The 18,848-nt window shown below is 46.3% G+C and overlaps 1 protein-coding gene across 5 annotated transcripts in view; it reads left to right on the top strand.

Moving 5' to 3' along the window:
- The window catches only part of MPP2 (MAGUK p55 scaffold protein 2), a 79,200-nt gene that overhangs the window by 49,920 nt on the left and 10,432 nt on the right, over window positions 1-18,848 (top strand). For all 5 annotated transcript variants that reach the window (XM_081166495.1, XM_081166499.1, XM_081166496.1 and 2 more), the window contains exons 6-10: window positions 966-1,193; window positions 15,801-15,932; window positions 16,360-16,465; window positions 17,446-17,514; window positions 17,611-17,772. In XM_081166495.1, the coding sequence (XP_081022621.1) occupies window positions 966-1,193; window positions 15,801-15,932; window positions 16,360-16,465; window positions 17,446-17,514; window positions 17,611-17,772 (697 nt within the window). The remainder of the gene's footprint in view (window positions 1-965; window positions 1,194-15,800; window positions 15,933-16,359; window positions 16,466-17,445; window positions 17,515-17,610; window positions 17,773-18,848) is intronic.

Genomic DNA, 18,848 nt, shown 5'->3' on the forward strand with positions numbered 1-18,848 from the left:
TAACCAACTAACTAATCAACAACTAACTAACTAACTAACTAACTAACTAACTAACTAACTAACCAACCAATTAACCAGCCAGCCAGCCAACCGACCAACCAACCAACCAACCAACCAACCAGCTAACTAACTAGCTAATTAACTAACCAATTAACCAACCAACCAACCAACCAACCAACCAACCAACCAACTAACTAACTAACTAACCAGTGCTGGATTTATGTATAAGCTAAGCAAGCTATAGCTTAGGGCCCCACTCTCTTGGGGCCCCCCAAAAAAATTAAAGGAAAAAAACCTGGATGTACATTTCCAAAATATAAGATTTAAAAATAAATGAAATAAAACCTACATACAGCAACTGTTTTGTGTTGTGTAGGCTCCTATTTGTTATGTGCAAATGGCTTTAGATACCTATTAGGTCCATAAATTACCATATAGCATATATTCAACACAAAAAACAGTGACAATTTGTTGTTGACAAAGGACAGCTGGACATATAAAGGGCCCCATTACCTTCAGTAGCTTAGGGCCTTGTCAAACCTAAATCCGGCCCTGGGACCCACCAACTAATCAACTAACCAACCAACCTGTCACTTACCACTATTTTCGCTCTATAAGACGCACCCGACCATAAGACGCACCTAGTTTTTAGAGGAGGAAAACAAGAAAAAAAATATTCTGAATCAAATGCTGTTGAAGAGGCTTCGCAGCAATCCCTCTTGCTGTTCTGGCTTCAGCGATAGCTGTGCAGCCTGCATTCACCCCATAAGATGCACACACACTTCCCCTTACTTTTTAGGAGGGGAAAGGTGCGTCTTCTAGAGCGAAAAATATGGTGCATAGCAATTGGGTGCCCCAGGTGGAACAGCTGCTTCAGCCTGCCTCACGGCTGGGCTGGCCCTGTCCCCATTACCCATAACTGCTTTGCATTGACTCTGCACTCTTTCTGGTTTCTTTTCCCTCAGGGTGTGACGTTCCGGGTGGAGCGCGGCGAGCTTGTCATTGCCCGCATCCTGCATGGTGGCATGATTGACCAGCAGGGGCTGCTGCATGTGGGTGACATCATCAAGGAGGTGAACGGGCAGGAGGTGGGCAGTGACCCACGGGCATTGCAAGAGGTGCTGAAAAACGCCAGCGGAAGCGTCGTGCTCAAGATCCTGCCCAGCTACCAGGAGCCACACCCACCTCGCCAGGTAGGAGGAGCCATCATTTAATTACTTGTCTCCCCTGTGCTAAATAAGGTCTTGCTAACTGCCACCCCCCTCCACCCCACCTCTGCCTGGAACAAAGATAAAATGTGATCATCATCTCTTGACTGAAACAGGCAGGCTTTCCACTTTATTCTTTCATTTCTTTCTCCACTCCTTTCTTGCTTCTCTCTTCCTTTCAGAAAGATTCCCCGTCCTAAAATCATAATGATTACGCTGTCGGCTGATTAAAGAATTCGTCAATTATTTATCTGTTTTCTTTTTTTGGATATTATCAGAACATCCATATTGGTGCCTTTCAGAGCTGCTGGGGGGAAGTCTATGATAACGTCCCAAAGCTCTTTTTCCGAAAAGGAAAGGCCGTCAGTAGTATTTTCTTCTGCATTCCCTGTTGCAGGAGGAGCACACCGAGAATTAAAAATAGCCCCTGAAAACAAACAAGCATGCTCTTAACTTGCAGGGCCACCAATTTAAATTTGGCCACCACCACCAGTTAATCAACAAAACGTTGAGTCAGTACCGATTAAACATTTGAAAGCTCAAAGTGCTTTTAAAAGCCCCCCTGTTTTCGGTAGCCGCATGTGTGGCCATACACTGATAATTATTTAGGTAATTGAAAATTGCCTGATAAGACTCTGTAAGTGCTGAGCATGGAGACTTCCTTGGCATTTGCAAGTGTTGCTCCGATGCTCTCGTGTTCATAGCCGGCGCCTACAAGAGAACCACAAAAGACCCTTTATGGCCCTCCAGCAATATCTGCAGCCTTATAGCATGAATATCCCCCCCCCCCCCCGTGTGACTGTTTTGAACGCTGTGATGCCGTTAACTACTGTGATTTTTTTTTTGCTGAAAGATTCAGAACAGATAAAAGAAAGTACTTCTCCATGCAGCACATAGGAAGCAGTGATGGCCACCAACTTGGATGGATGGCTTTGAAAGAGAATTAGACAAAATCATGGAATAGAGGGCTATCGATGGCTACTAGCGGGTGGTGCTGTGGTCTAAACCACTGAGCCTCTTGGGCTTGCCGATCAGAAGGTTGGCGGTTCGAATCCCCACAATCGGGTGAGATCCCGCTGCGCTGTCCCAGCTCCTGCCAACCTAGCAGTTTGAAAGCACAACAGTGTGAGTAGATATATAGGTACCGCTGCGGCAGGTAAACAGTGTTTCCTTGTGCTCTGGCTTCTGTCACAGTGTCCTGTTGTGCAGAAGTGGTTTAGTCATGCTGGCCATATGACCTGGAAAGCTGTCTGTGGACAGACGCCAGATCCCTTGGCCTGAAAGCAAGATGGACTACTGCAATGCGCTCTACGTGGGGCTACCTTTGAAGGTGACCCGGAAACTGCAATTAATCCAAAATGCGGCAGCTAGACTGCTGACTGGGAGTGGCCGGCGGGACCGCATAACACCGGCTTTGAAAGACCTACATTGGCTCCCAGTACATTTCCGAGCACAATTCAAAGTGCTGGTGTTGACCTTTAAAGCCCTAAACGGCTTCGGCCCAGTATACCTGAAGGAGCGTCTCCACCCCCATCGTTCTGCCCGGACACTGAGGTCCAGCGCCGAGGGCCTTCTGGCGGTTCCCTCATTGCGAGAAGCGAAGCTACAGGGAACCAGGCAGAGGGCCTTTTCGGTGGTGGCGCCCGCCCTGTGGAATGCCCTCCCATCGGATGTCAAGGTGATGGACAACTACCTGACATTCAGAAGACATCTTAAGGCGGCCCTAATGAGGGAAGCTTTTAATGTATGATATTTTTAGTGTTTTTTGGTTTCTGTGGAAGCCGCCCAGAGTGGCTGGGGAAACCCAGCCAGATGGGCAGGGTACAAATAATAAATTATTATTATTATTATTATTATTACTTACTCTAACCTCAGCAAACTGCCCAGCTTTCTGTTTGAAGCTGTTGCCAGTGATTTCTTCCTTCCGTTTTATGTAATACAGTATTGGGAAAGCTGGCCAAACTTTCTATACGCTGTAACTAAAACGAGCCGTCGCGAGGGGGGTCATCTGGGGAACAACCACCAGTCTCAACCGAGGATGGGTAATAGGTTCTGACAGGCAGGCAACAGAGTGGAATGAAATTCAGCACCTTGGTCAGCGCACTTTGGAGTCAGAGACAAGATTTTGCATTTGCAAGCAGGGCTCGCTCAGCAAACTGAAGTCTTGCCCCAGCACCAGTCCGAAGCCTAATGACAGCTGATATAGTCTTGTTCTTTAGTCAGGGGTGCAAAAATCCCAGGTTTCACCTCCCTGGAGGAACTCCGGCTTCAACCGAATAAAATAAAATAATTCCAACTTAAAATAAAATAAAATAAAATAGTGAATCTAAGGAACCCAATAGAAACCATCCCCATTCCAGCCACAGTTGAGTACATGGCTCTTCCCTGTATACTCTCTCCCTGTTCCTCACTTTTCTTTGAATTATGATCTGGCAACCATTACTTCTGGCAGCATTCTTACACAGTTGGACATACCACCTCCTGGTATATCTTCTTAGATGTTCCTAATCCCTATCTATATTTATTTATTTGATGGCCATAGGGGTCGCCAGCCTTTTCAGACCAGGGGGCACATTTTGAATGTTGAGAGTTCTGAGGGCACAAGTCACAAAATGGCTGCTGTGGGGGCACAAAATTAGAACGTGTGCAGTCAGGGCGATGCTTTCCTCATAACTGTATTTCCATATGAGAGCAAGCATAAACTGTTGAATTTCCGCCTGGAAAATAAGACAGAAGCAGGAAAAAAAATACATTAAAAAGGAGAAAACAGCAGGCCTTTAAGACCCCAGGAATTCCTCTTGCCTGTTGGCTCAACAATTCACTTATCAACCACAGCTCTGACTTCACTCATTGGTTAAAAACACTAGAAAGCTAGATCAGCCGGGCTTGCTCATTTCACAAAAAATGCTTGAAAGGGTATCTGCATATTTTTGTTTCAAAACTTTCTTTCTAGGAGAAAGCTCAAAAGACTGGGGCTGCTGTGCAGGGGTGCAAATGAAGACCCTGCATGAGGTTGGCAGCCCTTGAATTGCTGCATTGACTAGAACCCTAAATCTTTGCAGATTCCTGTACAAAATTAACACCTCTTGGTTTGATTTCTATCTCTTGGACAAGTGTGCAGATTGCATCTACCCAACAGATTTCATACTTCTCATAATGTTTGTGCATTTATTAAAACAACTCATTCGCCACCTTTAAACCAGAAGTTATAATGTTGTGACATAAACATACCAAAATACATCTGTACCTTGGTTTTTGAACTGATTAGTTCTTGAATGTTTCGGCTCCCGAATGATCGAAACCCGGAAGTGACTGTTCTGGTTTGCAAACTATTTTTGGAAGCCGAAGGTCCGATGGGGCTTCCGTGGTTTCCGATTGGCTGCAGGAGCTTCCTGCAGCCAATCACAAGTCATGCTTTGGTTTCCAAATGTTTTGGAAGTCAAACGGACTTCCGGAACGGATTCTGTTTGACTTCCAAGGTACGACTGTACGTATTTAAATGCTTTATTGGAGATAAAAAAAATATGCATTTTTGAATATTAAAGGAAGTAGAAATTTAAATGAATACTTACATGGAGAGTTTTTGGTTTTTTAAAATCACAGATTAATTCACAAATGGCACAAACAGATTTAATGGGTAAAAACAGAAATACCGATTTGTCCCTCCCAGGCTGAGGGTTGTAACTCCTCATCTCTCACAACCCTTTGGGAAGGAAAGAGAGAGAAATCTGCTGCCTCAGCCAATGTCCGTGTCCCTCTGTTCCATCCCTCCTTTGCCAAGTGACTTTTCCATTCTGCTCTGTCACGCGTCCCCTCTCTTTGTCTCATGCGGCGGAGTTCAGAAGTGACTTAATGCTTGGGTGCTTTGGGTATAGTGGCGTAAGAATTTAATGAGCAGGTGTCAAATCAATTACACATAGCCGTCTCAGGCTCCGAGCATGGGAAGCTGTGTAGGTGTGTCACACAGCCTTTTTTTTGGTAACCTGGTTCTGGGTGAGGCCTAAGTCGACGCGAGCAAATTTCTGCTCAGGAGGTAGCGCTTTTCTACCTCAGGCATTCGTCTCTGGCCTAAACCAACCAGGACTTCACACCTTGGAGGGGACCCTGGCGCAGCCATTAGTCCTTTGGGGTGCAAGAAAAGGATGGGGAAAGGTTTTCTGCTTCTTAAGACCACCCCATCTCTGCTTCCCACATAAGATTGGTTACCTGAGACCTACTCTCCAGGCATCCTGCTACGGTGTATAGCAGGAATGCCTGAGGCAGGGGGACCGGAGGTGAACAAGTTTCTCCCTCCTCTCCTCAGTGTCGTTCTTACCATCTTCCGTGAGTCGGAGGGTGCCTTCATGAAGCGCAGTCACTCCCCGTGTAAGGTACTGAACGAATTGTGGAATTCCCTTCTGCAGTTACAGAAGATTCCCCACTTCACTGTCTCGCCAGAGTGGTGCATGCTCTAGTTATCTCCCACTTGGACTACTGCAATGCGCTTTACGTAGGGCTACCTTTGAAGGTGACTCAGAAACTACAAAATGGCCTTGGTCCAGTATACCAGAAGGAGCGTCTCCACCTCCAACGTTCTGCCCGGACACTGAGGTCCAGTGCCGAGGGCCTTCTGGCAGTCCCCTCGCTGCAAGAAGCCAAGTTACAGGGAACCAGGCAGAGGGCCTTCTTGGTAGTGGCACCCATCCTGTGGAACGCCCTCCCACCAGATGTCAAAGAGAAAAATAACTACCAAACTTTTAGAAGACATCTGAAGGCAGCCCTGTTTAGGGAAGCTTTTAATGTTTAATAGTTTATTATATTTTAGTGTTCTGTTGGAAGCCGCCTAGAGTGGCTGGGGAAACCCAGCCAGATGGGTGGGGTATAAATAATAAATTATTATTATTATTATTATTATTATTATTATTATTATTATTATTATTATTATTATTATTATTATTTGTTATTATTATTATTATTACAACTAATCCAGAATGCCGCAGTCACTCTGGGTGGCTCCCAACGAAACATTAAAAACATGATAAAACATCAAACATTAAGAACTTCCCTAAACAGGGCTGCCATCAGATGTCTTCTAAAAATCAGATAGTTGTTTATTTCCTTGACATTGGATGGGAGGGCGTTCCACAGGGTGGGCACCGTTACCAAGAAGGCCCTCTGCCTAGTTCCCTGTAACCTCACTTCTTGCAGGGAGGGAACCGCCAGAAGGTCCTTGGAGCTGGACCTCTGTGGAGGTGAAGACGCTCTTTCAGGTATACTGAGCCAAGGGCATTCAGGGCTTTAAAGGTCAGCACCGACACTCTGAATCATTCATATATACAGACACTGCTGAGAAGTAAGGTCCATTGCGCTGGACCAATGGGAGTTAACGCCCAATTAAGCAGGTATTGTTTTACAGCCAAAGTCGGGGCCGCACTCTGCATCAAATTGCAACCAGCTGCAGAACACTTAAGTTTAAGGTGGGCAGGGTAAAAGGAAGCCAAACAAGCTTCACAGTAAGCAGAGTGGAGGTGCTGCTTCTGTAGCCTCCAGCATTGAACTGGAAATGCCTCAAAAGACTCCTGATCTTTGCGAGTTTTGATGGGAATCAACCTGCTCTGTACCTCTTGGACTAATGTTCTGGTTGGAACATGGCAGAAACCAAAAAACCTTTAGAAAACCATATGGAATTGTGCATGTCGAGTGAAAATACATATAGGGATGTGTCTTTTGAGAGGAAATGTGTCTATTGCAAGGGGAAAGATGTTTAGTATTGCATATTTAAATGCAGAATTTTGTGCAGATTTTTTTTTAAAAAAATTAGTTTAATACAGGAATGGGGTAGAGTGGAACTATGGATTAAGAGAAGTGAAAGTGACATGGAGCAGAAGTAAACTGATACTCTTATCCTTACCTCCGGCATCCTTATTCTCATTCCCGCCCTGTGGAACGGCCTCCCTTCAGATGTCAAGGAAATAAACAACTATCTGTGACTTTTAGAAGACATCTGAAGGCAGCCCTGTTTAGGGAAGTTTTTAAAGTTTGATGTTTTGTGCTTTTAATATTCTGTTGGGAGCTGCCCAGATGGGCGGGGTATAAATATTATCATTATTATTATTATTATTATTATTATTATTATTATTATTATTACACTCCCCACTTTGCAGCACCTCCCACCACCAACCATTTCACTTGGATTGGGAGCCTCCAACCAGAGGAAGTTTAGGGAAGTTTTTAATGTTTGATGTTTTATCGTGTTTTTAATTTTCTGTTGGGAGCCACCCAGACTGGCTGGGGAAACCCAGCCAGATGGGCGGCATATAAATTATTTTTATTTTTATTTTTATTTTTATTTTTATTTTTATTTTTATTTTTATTTTTATTTTTATTTTTATTTTTATTTTTATTTTTATTTTTATTTTTATTTTTATTTTTATTTTTATTTTTATTACAGGACCAGTTAAACCTGGTATGCATCCCTGTTTGGCCCATGAGGTTATTTTTCCAAAATCAGTCCCATCTGCCCCTCACCTGATATCATACGTGAGGCGGGGAGACATATAAGAAAGTAGTTGCAATTGGGAGCTTGAAAGGAGCTCCCGATTATTTCCAAGAGGAACTCCCCAGTGCAGCTGAGTGAGGCACAACCCTTTGCGAGTCCCGACAATCCGCTGATCCTCAGTGCCTGCAGGGCCCTGCGCTGCGCAAGTGGGGGGCTTGCAAAGTGCTATGTCTTTGCCTACAGATGTTTTGATTTCAGACTGCGCAGCCAAAGGAAAATGGGTCACCCAATGTCATGGTGACATCAGGTGATTGACAGGTGGCTGGCCCTGCAAGGGGAGAAGGGGGGTGGAGATAAGAATCCACCCGCCCCCCCCACCAGCTGCATCCAGTTCCCCACCCCTTCTTTATTCCATAGAATCTATGCTGTGTTTTGCAGCCTTTTAAAAGCAGCCTTAGCAGCTGATGGTTGTTCTTTTGGCTAAACTAAAGCTGTACAAGGAAACATCATTTCCCTACAGTGAAGCAGATCTTCTTTAATACATATAATAATATTGTATTCTTTTTCCGTACAGAAAGTTACATTTGCTACTCTGTCTTATTGATTTCCCGCTCGGCCAGCATCAATGCTTATAACCCAAATCACATACAATTGCATTTTAGGTTTCCTCTTTATCTGATTCCATCCTCTGTGACATATTTCTCAATATGTTCCGCTGTTTTCTTACACTTCAGACACCGCTGTGGTCCTCATGTGTGGAAAATAACTTTTTATATAGACTAGGAAAGATTTCCAGTCGTCTTTAAAAGATTCTAAATTTAGACAGCATCGTAAGAAGCAGAGACATCACTTTGCCGACAAAGACCCGTATAGTTAAAGCTATGGTTTTCCCAGTAGTGATGTATGGAAGTGAGAGCTGGACCATAAAGAAGGCTGATTGCTGAAGAATTGATGCTTTTGAATTCTGGTGCTGGAGGAGACTCTTGAGAGTCCCATGGACTGCAAGAAGATCAAACCTCTCCATTCTGAAGGAAATCAGCCCCGAGTGCTCCCTGGAAGGACAGATGGTGGAAGCTGAGGCTCCAATACTTTGGCCACCTCATGAGAAGAGAAGACTCCCTGGAAAAAACCCTGATGTTGGGAAAGATGGAGGGCACAAGGAGATGACGGAGGACGAGATGGTTGAACAGTGTTCTCAAAGCTACCAGCATGAGTTTGACTGAACTGCAGGAGGCAGTGGAAGACAGGAGGGCCTGGCGTGCTCTGGTCCATGGGGTCACAAAGAGTCAGACACGACTAAATGACTAAACAACAACAACAAAAATTTGTATCTTTCATCAGTGCCGTCAGTTTTGCCATCTCTGCCCATTCCAAGATTTTCATCAAACGTTCTTCCTTGGAGGGTGTTCTCTCTTCGTTCCATTTCTGTGCGTGTAGAATCCTTGCTGCTGTAGTCACATGTGCACATAAATACTGCTGAGGCTTCCTTTGGGATTTCACCGTCTACTCTCTGTCAGCTTCACCTTTGAGCTGGTGCCACCGACTGGGCTCAACCTCTTCTGCCCCGTCTGGGCCAGGCGAGCTGGAAAAGCACTCCCAGAGACCTTCCACTGCAGGGAGCAGGTCTAAGTTCTGTGGACTCACAGCTTAGAGCTGTGAGCACCAAACTCAGTTCCAAAAGTAAGCGGAGCACAGCAGAGTATGGACCACATGAACGACGGCTCTGAAGTATAACTTATTTTATTCTTTACAGCTACTGCAGAACTAAAATAAACTACAGTGGTACCTCAGGTTAAGTACTTAATTCATTCCGGAGGTCCGTACTTAACCTGAAAGTGTTCTTAATCTGACGCACCACTTTAGCTAATGGGGCCTCCTGCTGCTGCCGCGCCGCCGGAGCCCGATTTCTGTTCTTATCCTGAAGCAAAGTTCTTAACCTGAAGCACTATTTCTGGGTTAGCGGAGTGTGTAACCTGTAGCGTATGTAACCCGAGGTACCACTGTAACTAAAGACTAATCGGAGACGCTGGACTGCATGAGTGTTACAGTTGCTTGAGCAGTCACCTTATCTAGATACAGATAACACTCAGACTCCTACAGGCTGGAGCAGAAGAAGCGATGAGCAAAATCCGCCCCCTCCTTTCTGAAACATTGTCAGATTCTTGCAATGGGAGGGGTGAAATATCCTCACTCTCCCAGTGATGCAGTTTTCACATAATGCTAAGCCAAACTGTAGCTTAGCCAAATAAAAAATTGGGGCCGTCCTCAGTCCTGCTGTGCCAACTAAGCCATGGTTTGGCTTAGCATGTCGTCCGGGCCCAGTCTCATGGTTCTGCTTGCTGCAGACAAAGATTTCTTCGTGGTTTCCTGCATATGGATTTTTTTGCAGATGCAAGCCCAGGTTTAGTTGTAGTGCTCAGTGGTGAACTTGTAAAAGGGTAAAATGCTTCTTAGGCATTCAAGCAAGCAAAAGAAACAACATTTTCCCGCTCCTAGCAGACTTGTTAAAATATATAAGTCTGAATCAGATAAGTGCTGTAGAGGTTGAGGGTACATTTTATCATATGTGGTGGACTTGTAAAAGGGTAAGAGTATTGGGAAATGATATATAATGAATTGAAAAAACAACAACATTTAAACGTACCTTTCCCAAACAAACCAGAGTCTTTTTTTGTTGGGAATAATTCAGAGGGAAATTCCCAGGTGTCAAAAAAGACTACAGTGGTACCTTGGGTTACAGACGCTTCAGGTTACAGATGCTTCAGGTTACAGACTCCGCTAACCCAGAAATAGTACCTCAGGTTAAAAACTTTGCTTCAGGATGGGAACGGAAATCGTGCAGCGGCAGCGGGAGGCCCCATTAGCTAAAGTGGTGCTTCAGGTTAAGAACAATTTTAGCTTAAGAACGGACCTCCAGAACGAATTAAGTTTTTAACCCGAGGTACCACTATATTTGTGTATGCTACAACCGCGGCCCATGTTTTGTTACCCCCAAAATGGAAAACGAGCGAGGTCCCAACCAAAGAAGAATGGCAACTTAAAAACTGATGGAATACACACAAGATTTAACATATAAGAATAAGAGAACAAGAAGAATGTATGTTTAAAGAAAACTGGAAAATGTTTACTGTATATATGGGTGAAAATTGTGTTCATTTAAAAATGCTGGTAGCAGTAAGATAAATTCCACAGTGAAAGCAAGTTTTAATGGATGTAACAATGGATTACTGAATGGCTTAGTTCATGTAAAATATGCAGGGATGTGTGGTATGCAAAATGAACCGCGGAAAGAGAAGAAGGGAAGTCATGGATTTAAGGTTGTTTAAATGAATATTTTGAAAAACTATAGATAGATAGATGATAGATAGATAGATAGATAGATAGATAGATAGATAGATAGATAGAGATAGATAGATAGATGATAGATAGATAGATAGATAGATAGATAGATGTAGTGCTCAGCCAGAGCATGACATAGCCTTGGGTAGCACAGGTCATGCTAAACCACATTTTGGCATGGTATATCATGTCCAAACATATGTAAAAAACCAGTGCATGGTGCCTTGCTTTCCCAGTTTAGGATGGTATGCATTGACTCATCCACTGGGAGATTGAATTTCTACATGCCACTGGCGAGGAACTGAACTCCGAAGAACGATGCCAATGCCTCACCCTCACGAAGTATAACAAATAGAGATCTATTTACAGGGGAACTGTTCCTGGTAAACGTGAACACTTGATTCTTCCTTAAAGTCTGGAGCAAATTTCAAGCCCTGCTTGCAGGCCGCTGTGTCAGAGACGTTATCCTCTGAGCATGGGTAGCAGAATGCTTGCAGCGTCTCTCTGCTATCCACCAGTCTTCTGAGTACATCTGGGATCGCTCAGTGGAAACACTTCAGCATGAAACGTGAAACGCAGGGAATAAAACTTAGGGGGGGGGGACGATTTGAGGGCATATGTGCGTTTTGTACGGAATACTCGAGTGTTCTCCCTGTTGCAATGGTGCGGGCGGGGATTTGAGAGTAACGTCTGGCGATGCTAGAAGCATTCCAGAGGGAGGGATTGTGTAATGAGTTAGCAACAGCTCCTTGTCACAAAGCCCATGCGAGCGGCAGAGGGGTGGGGGAAGTATGACGTGAGTGGTGGTGATGGAGACGAGCACTGCTTGTTTTCATGTGAATATAATCCTGCTGCTTTGTGGAAGCAAAGAGGATTATTTCACACCAACAAGCCCAAATAGCGGCCTAAAAAACGACAGCAGGGGCATGTGTGTATGTGTGTGTGTGCGCTTGGGAAGGCACGTTAACTTATTACACAATTCTCCTCTGCTTCCCCACCTCAATCTTTCCCTCTGTCTGGAGAGATAATATATAACTTGCTCAAGGGCTTTGGGAGGGAGCAATTTAGAGCAGAGAAGCAACAGGGGAAGGATGTATTCAGGGCCGGCCCTGCTGTTAGGTAGAATGAGGAGGCTGCTTCAGAAGGCAAATGCTGGGAGGGAGGGGGGAAGAACAGCATTCTGCCCTCAGGTGCCAGTGGAAGACACAGTCCACCATCACCTGTCAGGTTTCCTTGTGGTCCCTCCTGACTCTAGGACTCTATGATCCTAGATTGCATTTACGCACATTTGCGGGACTGTACTGCAACATTTGGGATGCGGGTGGTGCTGTGAGTTAAACCACAGAGCCTAGGGCTTGCTGATCAGAAGGTCGGGGGTTCGAATCCCCGTGACAGGGTGAGCTCCTGTTGCTCGGTCCCTGCTCCTGCCAGCCTAGCAGTTCGAAAGCACGTCAAAGTGCAAGTAGATAAATAGGTACTGCTCCGGCGGGAAGGTAAACAGCATTTCCGTGCGCTGCTCTGGTTCACCAGAAGCAGCTTAGTCATGCTGGCCACATGACCCGGAAGCTGTACGCTGGGTCCCTTGGCCAGTAAAGCAAGAGCACCGCAACCCCAGAGTCATCCACGACTGGACCTAATGGTCAGGGGTCCCTTTACCTTTACCTTTTACTGCAACATTCAGGGACGCAGGTGGCGCTGTGGTCTAAACCTCAGAGTCTCATGGGTTTGCTGATCAGAAGATCAGCGGTTTGAATTCGCTTGACGGTGGTGAGTTCCTGCTGCTCTGTCCCAGCTTCTGCCAACCTCGCAGTTCAAAAGCACACCAGTGCAAGTAGATAAATAGGTACCGTTGCAGCAGGAAGGTAAACGACATTTCCGTGCACTCTGGTTTCCGTCACTGTGTCCCATTGCGTGAGAAGCAGTTTAGTCCTGCTGGCCACATGACCCGGAAAGCTGTCTGTGGCCTGAAAGCGAAATGAGCGCCGCAACTCCATAGTCGTCTTTGACTGGACTTAACCGTCCAGGGGTGCTTTACTGCAACATTCAGAGCAGTGCACATTTTAAAGGATGGCTGGGTTTCACTTTGCGTATTGTTTCCTGAAAGTGCAAGTGATTTAAGTTCTCCAGACTCACGATTCCTACGATAGCAATGTCTTGCTCCAAATGTAACTGCGCTGTAGAAAAGGTCTCTACGAACTGAAAGCAGAGACTCTATGTGGCTTTGTTATCCATTAAAATGTTTCAAGGAACACATTTTTAATGGAATCACATTTCTCCCACATCCCCGGCTAGCCAGTGCCTTAGCCCATTTCCCTTGCTCCGTGAGAAGTAGAGCCGAGTTTGATCTTCGACAACATTTCATTGTTGAGATTCAATGTGGGGCTGCAAGGGTGGGGATTGAGAGAGCCTGAACTGGGGTTCTCTTCTCCCTTTGCTACTGCTCGTGCTGAGCCCCTAAGTTTCTTTGCAAACATCCTTCTGTGTTTTCATTCCCGCAAGTGTTCGGATTGGGCAGGGAGGGGGACGAGTGAAAGGTCTCCACAGACAGGCTCAGATATGATCCGTTTCCCAGGAGACGTCAGCAGTGTGCGTCTCCTGCGAATGCAAATAAAAGGAGTCTATAATGAAGAGAGAGAGAGGCTAGTGTTTTTTCCTCGCTGCCTTCCACCACCAGGATTTATTGTTCGAAGATAACAGGGCAAAATGAGTACTGTACTGGCCAGGCTCTTGCTCTGCAGTCTCTCTGGCAAATTGCTGGGTTCGTCTCCTGACTACCGGATTGTTCTTTTCAGTCCACAAGGAGGGAGGAGGTGTTTGTAGTTAGAGCGTTACAACGAAAACCAGCAATTTATTGCTAAAGAAAAGGGTGCCAGGCCTCGGTTCGGCTAGGAAGCCTCGTGTTGCTAACTCCCCACCTCCCCCAAGTTTCTGAGCTGTGGTTTAATTTGCAAAAATGGGCAGGCTAAGTTTGCTCATCTCTGTGCTGCAAGTTATTTATTTCACTGGTTTCTGCAGGTCAAGCTGATGTTCAGGTGTGTGTATTGTTGTTGTTGTTGTTTGCAGCTAGTCCTAGATGGAATTGCACTCCTGAAGAACCATGTTGGCTGTTTGGGAGTTCAGCTGGACCCAACATGCCCGGGGATGCCCGGGTAGTGGGAGGGCTTGGAGTGCTTTTTCCCAGCTTAGGCTGGCACACCAATACCTGATGCCACCACTTCTTCTTTTGCTCTGCTATAAGTTTTCTGGGAAGGTTTAGGGGTTGGTGGTATGGGGCTACCTTTGAAGGTGACCCAAAAACTACACTATCTGCTGGTGAACTGTCTCGCCAGAGTGGTGCATGCTCTGGTTTTCTCCTGCTTGGACTACTGCAATTCGCTCTACGTGGGGCGACCTTTGAAGGTGACCCAGAAACTACAACTAATCCAGAATGCAGCAGCTAGACTGGTGACTGGGAGTGGCTGCCAAGACCACATAACACCAGTCTTGAAAGACCTACACTGGCTCCCAGTACGTTTCCGAGCACAATTCCAAGTGTTGGTGCTGACCTTTAAAGCCCTAAACGGCCTCGGCCCAGTATACCTGAAGGAGCGTCTCCACCCCCATCGTTCAGCCTGGACACTGAGGTCCAGCACCGAGGGCCTTCTGGCGGTTCCCTCACTAAGAGAGCCCAAGTTACAGGGAACCAGGCAAAGGGCCTTCATGGTAGTGGTGCTCGCTCTGTGGAACGCACTCCCATCAGATGTCAAGGAAGAAAACAACTACAGTGGTGCCTCGCAAGACGAAATTAATTCGTTCCACAAGTTTTTTCTTCTTGCGAGTTTTTCGTCTTGTGAAGCACGGTTTCCCATAGGAATGCATTGAAAATCAATCAATGCGTTCCTATGGAGACCGTCCGGGGACAGAGGGGAAGTGCCACGCGCCTTCCCCTCTGTCCCCGGACCTGTTTTAAAGCAAGGGAAGGGGCAGCGGGGAGAATCGCTTCTCCCCGTTGCCGCCCCTTGGTTCAAAAGGGGTCTGGGGAGAGAGGGGAAGGCGCGCGCGCCTTCCCCTCTGTCCCCGGAGATTGCGGGGCTGGCAACAGGGAGAAGCGATCTTCTTCCCGCCGCCCCTTGCTTCAAAAGAGGTCCGGGGACAGCGGGGAAGACGTGCTGCGCTTCCCCGCTATCCCCGGAGCTTGCAGGGCAAGCTTCGTTTTGCGAAGCAAGCCCATAGGGAAATGCGTCTTGCGAAGCGGCTAAGAAAACGAAAAACTCCTTCGTCTAGCGAGTTTTTCTTCTTCCGAGGCGTTTGTCTTGCGGGGTACCACTGTATATGACTTTTATGACATCTGAAGTCAGCGCTGTTTAGGGAAGTTTTTAATGTCTGATGTTTTATTGTGTTTTTAGTATTCTGCTGGGAGCCGCTCAGAGTGGCTGGGAAAACCCAGCCAGATGGGTGGGGTATAAATAATCAATGATAACAAATTATAATCATAATTGTTACTATTTTATTATTGCAGGGTTGGGACAAGCATAGCTATCTCCCGCAGAACTGGAGACTTGAGATGGGTAGAACTGTCCTGCTCACATTTCCCTGTAATACGTATCTTTCATCCCTTCCTGTTTTCAATTCCATGGTTTCTGGTGTCAATGCCACAGTCTACCGTGACCTGCAAGCCCACTTTGTTTCAATCTTAGCTGGCTCATGATGTCAACCCCTCTCGGATCGGTCCTTCTGAGTCTCCTCTCCCACTCCAGAGCCTCCCTGCTCATCTCAACTTGCTTCCCCTTCCTTAGGTGTTTGTGAAGGCCCACTTTGACTATGACCCAGCCTCTGACAACCTCATTCCATGTAAGGAAGCTGGGCTGAAGTTCATTGCCGGAGACCTCCTCCAGATTGTCAACCAAGATGACCCCAACTGGTGGCAGGTATGGACCTTGTGTCAAATAAATGAGCCATGGGCAGGATCAGGCCTGGGTGCATGTTCATGGGATTAGGCATGGGTGGCGTTCAGGGGGAGCTGTTTGCCGCCAAGAAATCAGTCTGTAGGGAGCTAGGCCAGAACTAGCCAGGGAAATCAGAGTGGCCCCATGCAACACAGAATAGGACATCTGCACATTTAGGTGTACTAGAAAGGAATGCAATTTCTAGGCAAAAAACCAGAAGTCTGTATGAGGCGGTCTCCACCTCTACTTTACTGTGATTCTTTTATTAATACTGCAACTGCTAAAAATGTCAGAATGAAGAAAATGGGTTGCGTGTCCTTGTGGGAGGGGGAAAGCTTTTTACGTGATCTCGGGTCCCGCAATTTATCTCCCCACCCGAGAGCTCAGAACTAACCTTTGGTTGTTTCAGGCCTGCCACGTGGAAGGCGGCAGTGCTGGTCTGATCCCAAGCCAGCTGCTGGAGGAGAAACGCAAGGCCTTTGTGAAGCGAGACCTCGAAGTCACTCCCTCATCAGGTAAAAGGCACAGCCCCTCCCAGAGCCTCAATTCTCAGAGTTCCCTGGGAAGAGAGACATAGATTGTGAAATGGTTTGAGGAGGGAAATGGGACTCTCCTAACAACTCTCAGCACTTTAGACAGTCGTGACTTCTTCCCCCAAGGCAGCCTTTCTCAACCTGTGGGTCCCCAGATGTTGTTGAACTACAACTCCCATCACCCCTAGCTAGCAAGGCCAGAGCTCAGGGATGATGGGAGTTGTAGTCCTACAATATCTGGGGACACACAGGTTGAGAACCACTGCCCCAAGGAATTCTGGGAGCTGCCGTTTGTCAAGGGCGCTGAGAATTCGTAGGAGACCCTCTGTTCCCCTCCCAGAGCTAAAATTCTCAGAGTGGTTTAACAGTCAATCTGTCTTCCCCGGGAACTCTGGGAACTTGCTCTGAGTGGGGAATAACAGTGGTATCTTGGTTCTCGAACTGCTTAGTTGTTGAACAACTTGGAACCCGAATGCTGCAAACCCGGAAGAAAGTGTTCCAGTTTGCAAACTTCTTTTCGGAAGCTGAACATGCTCCAATTTGAGTGCCACACTTCCGATTTGAGGGCCACACTTTTTTTCTGAGTGCTACATTCAAGTCTGTCTGTTTTTGCCATTTATTTTAGGGTTTTTTTTAAAAAAGTGTGGAACGGATTAATCCATTTTGCATTACTTTCTATGGGAAAGCGCGCCTTGGTTTTGGAACGCTTTGGTTTTGGAACGGACTTCCGGAACGGATTAAGTTTGAGAACCAAGGTGCCACTGTAAAGGGTCTTCTAAGAACTGTTGACAGTCTGCGGCTCCCAGAATTCCCTGGGGGAAGCGATGGTCATTTAAAGTGGCATTGTGGTGCTTTCAAGGTGCGTCGTGTGAATGTGCCCCTACTCCTACCTTCTTCCACACGTGCGATAGCTTTCTCTCTCCCCAGCTTTGCTTAGTGCCTCCTTTCCCCCCTCCTGGCAGGTGCCTTGTGTGGAAGCCTCAGCGGCAAGAAGAAGAAGAGGATGATGTATCTGACCACAAAAAATGCAGGCAAGGGATCTCAGTGTGCCTTCACATTTCTACATCGCCTGACCGCGCTTCCTCTGCATTAATGGCTGATGGCGATTTCTTTCCCTCCCTCTTCAGAGTTTGACCGGCACGAGCTGCTGATCTATGAGGAAGTGGCTCGCATGCCTCCGTTCCGCAGAAAAACCTTGGTGCTGATTGGGGCTCAGGGGGTCGGCCGGCGCAGTCTTAAGAACAAGCTCATCATGTCTGACCAGTCACAGTATGGAACCACCATCCCATGTGAGTCTTGCCGATTGCAGACGGGGTGTCAGGAATGAGCCAGCTCCCAGCGAAGGTTTGCAGCCAACTGCAGAAAGCAGCCAGGAACAGAGAGGCTTAGGTGTTAGTCAAAGCAGGGGAGAGCCAGCAGCTGCAGACTTCCGCTCTTCCTGACCTTGATGGGCCGGCTGATAAGGCAGTAGCTAAGAGCAGGCTAAGTCAACGCTCGCAGGAAGCACAAATAGGTACGAACAGACTCAGCCTCTCAGACCAGGAAGAGGTTGGAGCTGACCCACTAAGTCCAAGGAGTTGATAAATGGGAGGGTTGCTAGACAGGAAGCAAAACAAGAGGCGTAAGAGCCGTAAGTTCAATATCTTCTGTCGTGGCCAGAAGCAGTCTTCAGAAGGGTCATCTTGAGTAATGATGCAGAAGCCGTCCGGAGCTCTCTGTTTTTGCAGTAAATCCTCCTTTTTCATTACCTATGCTTACTGTGTTATCAAGCTGGGAACCTGGACTCCTGACACGGGGGCATGGAGGGCATCTTAACATCCTGGCAGATCCTAGTTCTGTTGTTGCACTCTGCCCTGGGTCTGTGTGTGTATGCGAAGGAGACTCTTGCATCTTGTGTTAGGAATGGATGAATTGGTCTACTTCTGGGTCCGTTTCACATTCACACACCTTGATTTATTTGTAAAATAATATTTGTGGTTGTGTGTGTGTGTGTGTGTGTGTGTGTGTGTGTATAGTTTTTTTTTGGTTTTTCAGATTAAAGTTTTACAGTCACATATCCAACATACAACATAAAAACAAGATTCAAAAGAATCTCCTGGACTTTTCTCCTCCCCTTTGCGGTTCTTATTATTAATCATTTCTCCCTGCCATCTTTTACAAATCCAAATCTTTTACCTCTCCATTGTGTCCAAAATTCACCATTAAACTACAAGTGATATTCCAATCCTACTAAAGATTTTAACTGTTTACAATGGTTTTTAAGATAAATAATCAATTTCCCCCGTTCCTTATTAAAATTTTGGTCTTCCTGATTTCTGATTCTTCCGATCATTTTTGCCATTTCGGCATAATCCGCCAACTTGAT

The sequence above is a fragment of the Podarcis bocagei genome, assembly GCF_964188305.1.
Source record: "Podarcis bocagei genome assembly, chromosome: 13".
Lineage (NCBI taxonomy): Eukaryota > Metazoa > Chordata > Lepidosauria > Squamata > Lacertidae > Podarcis > Podarcis bocagei.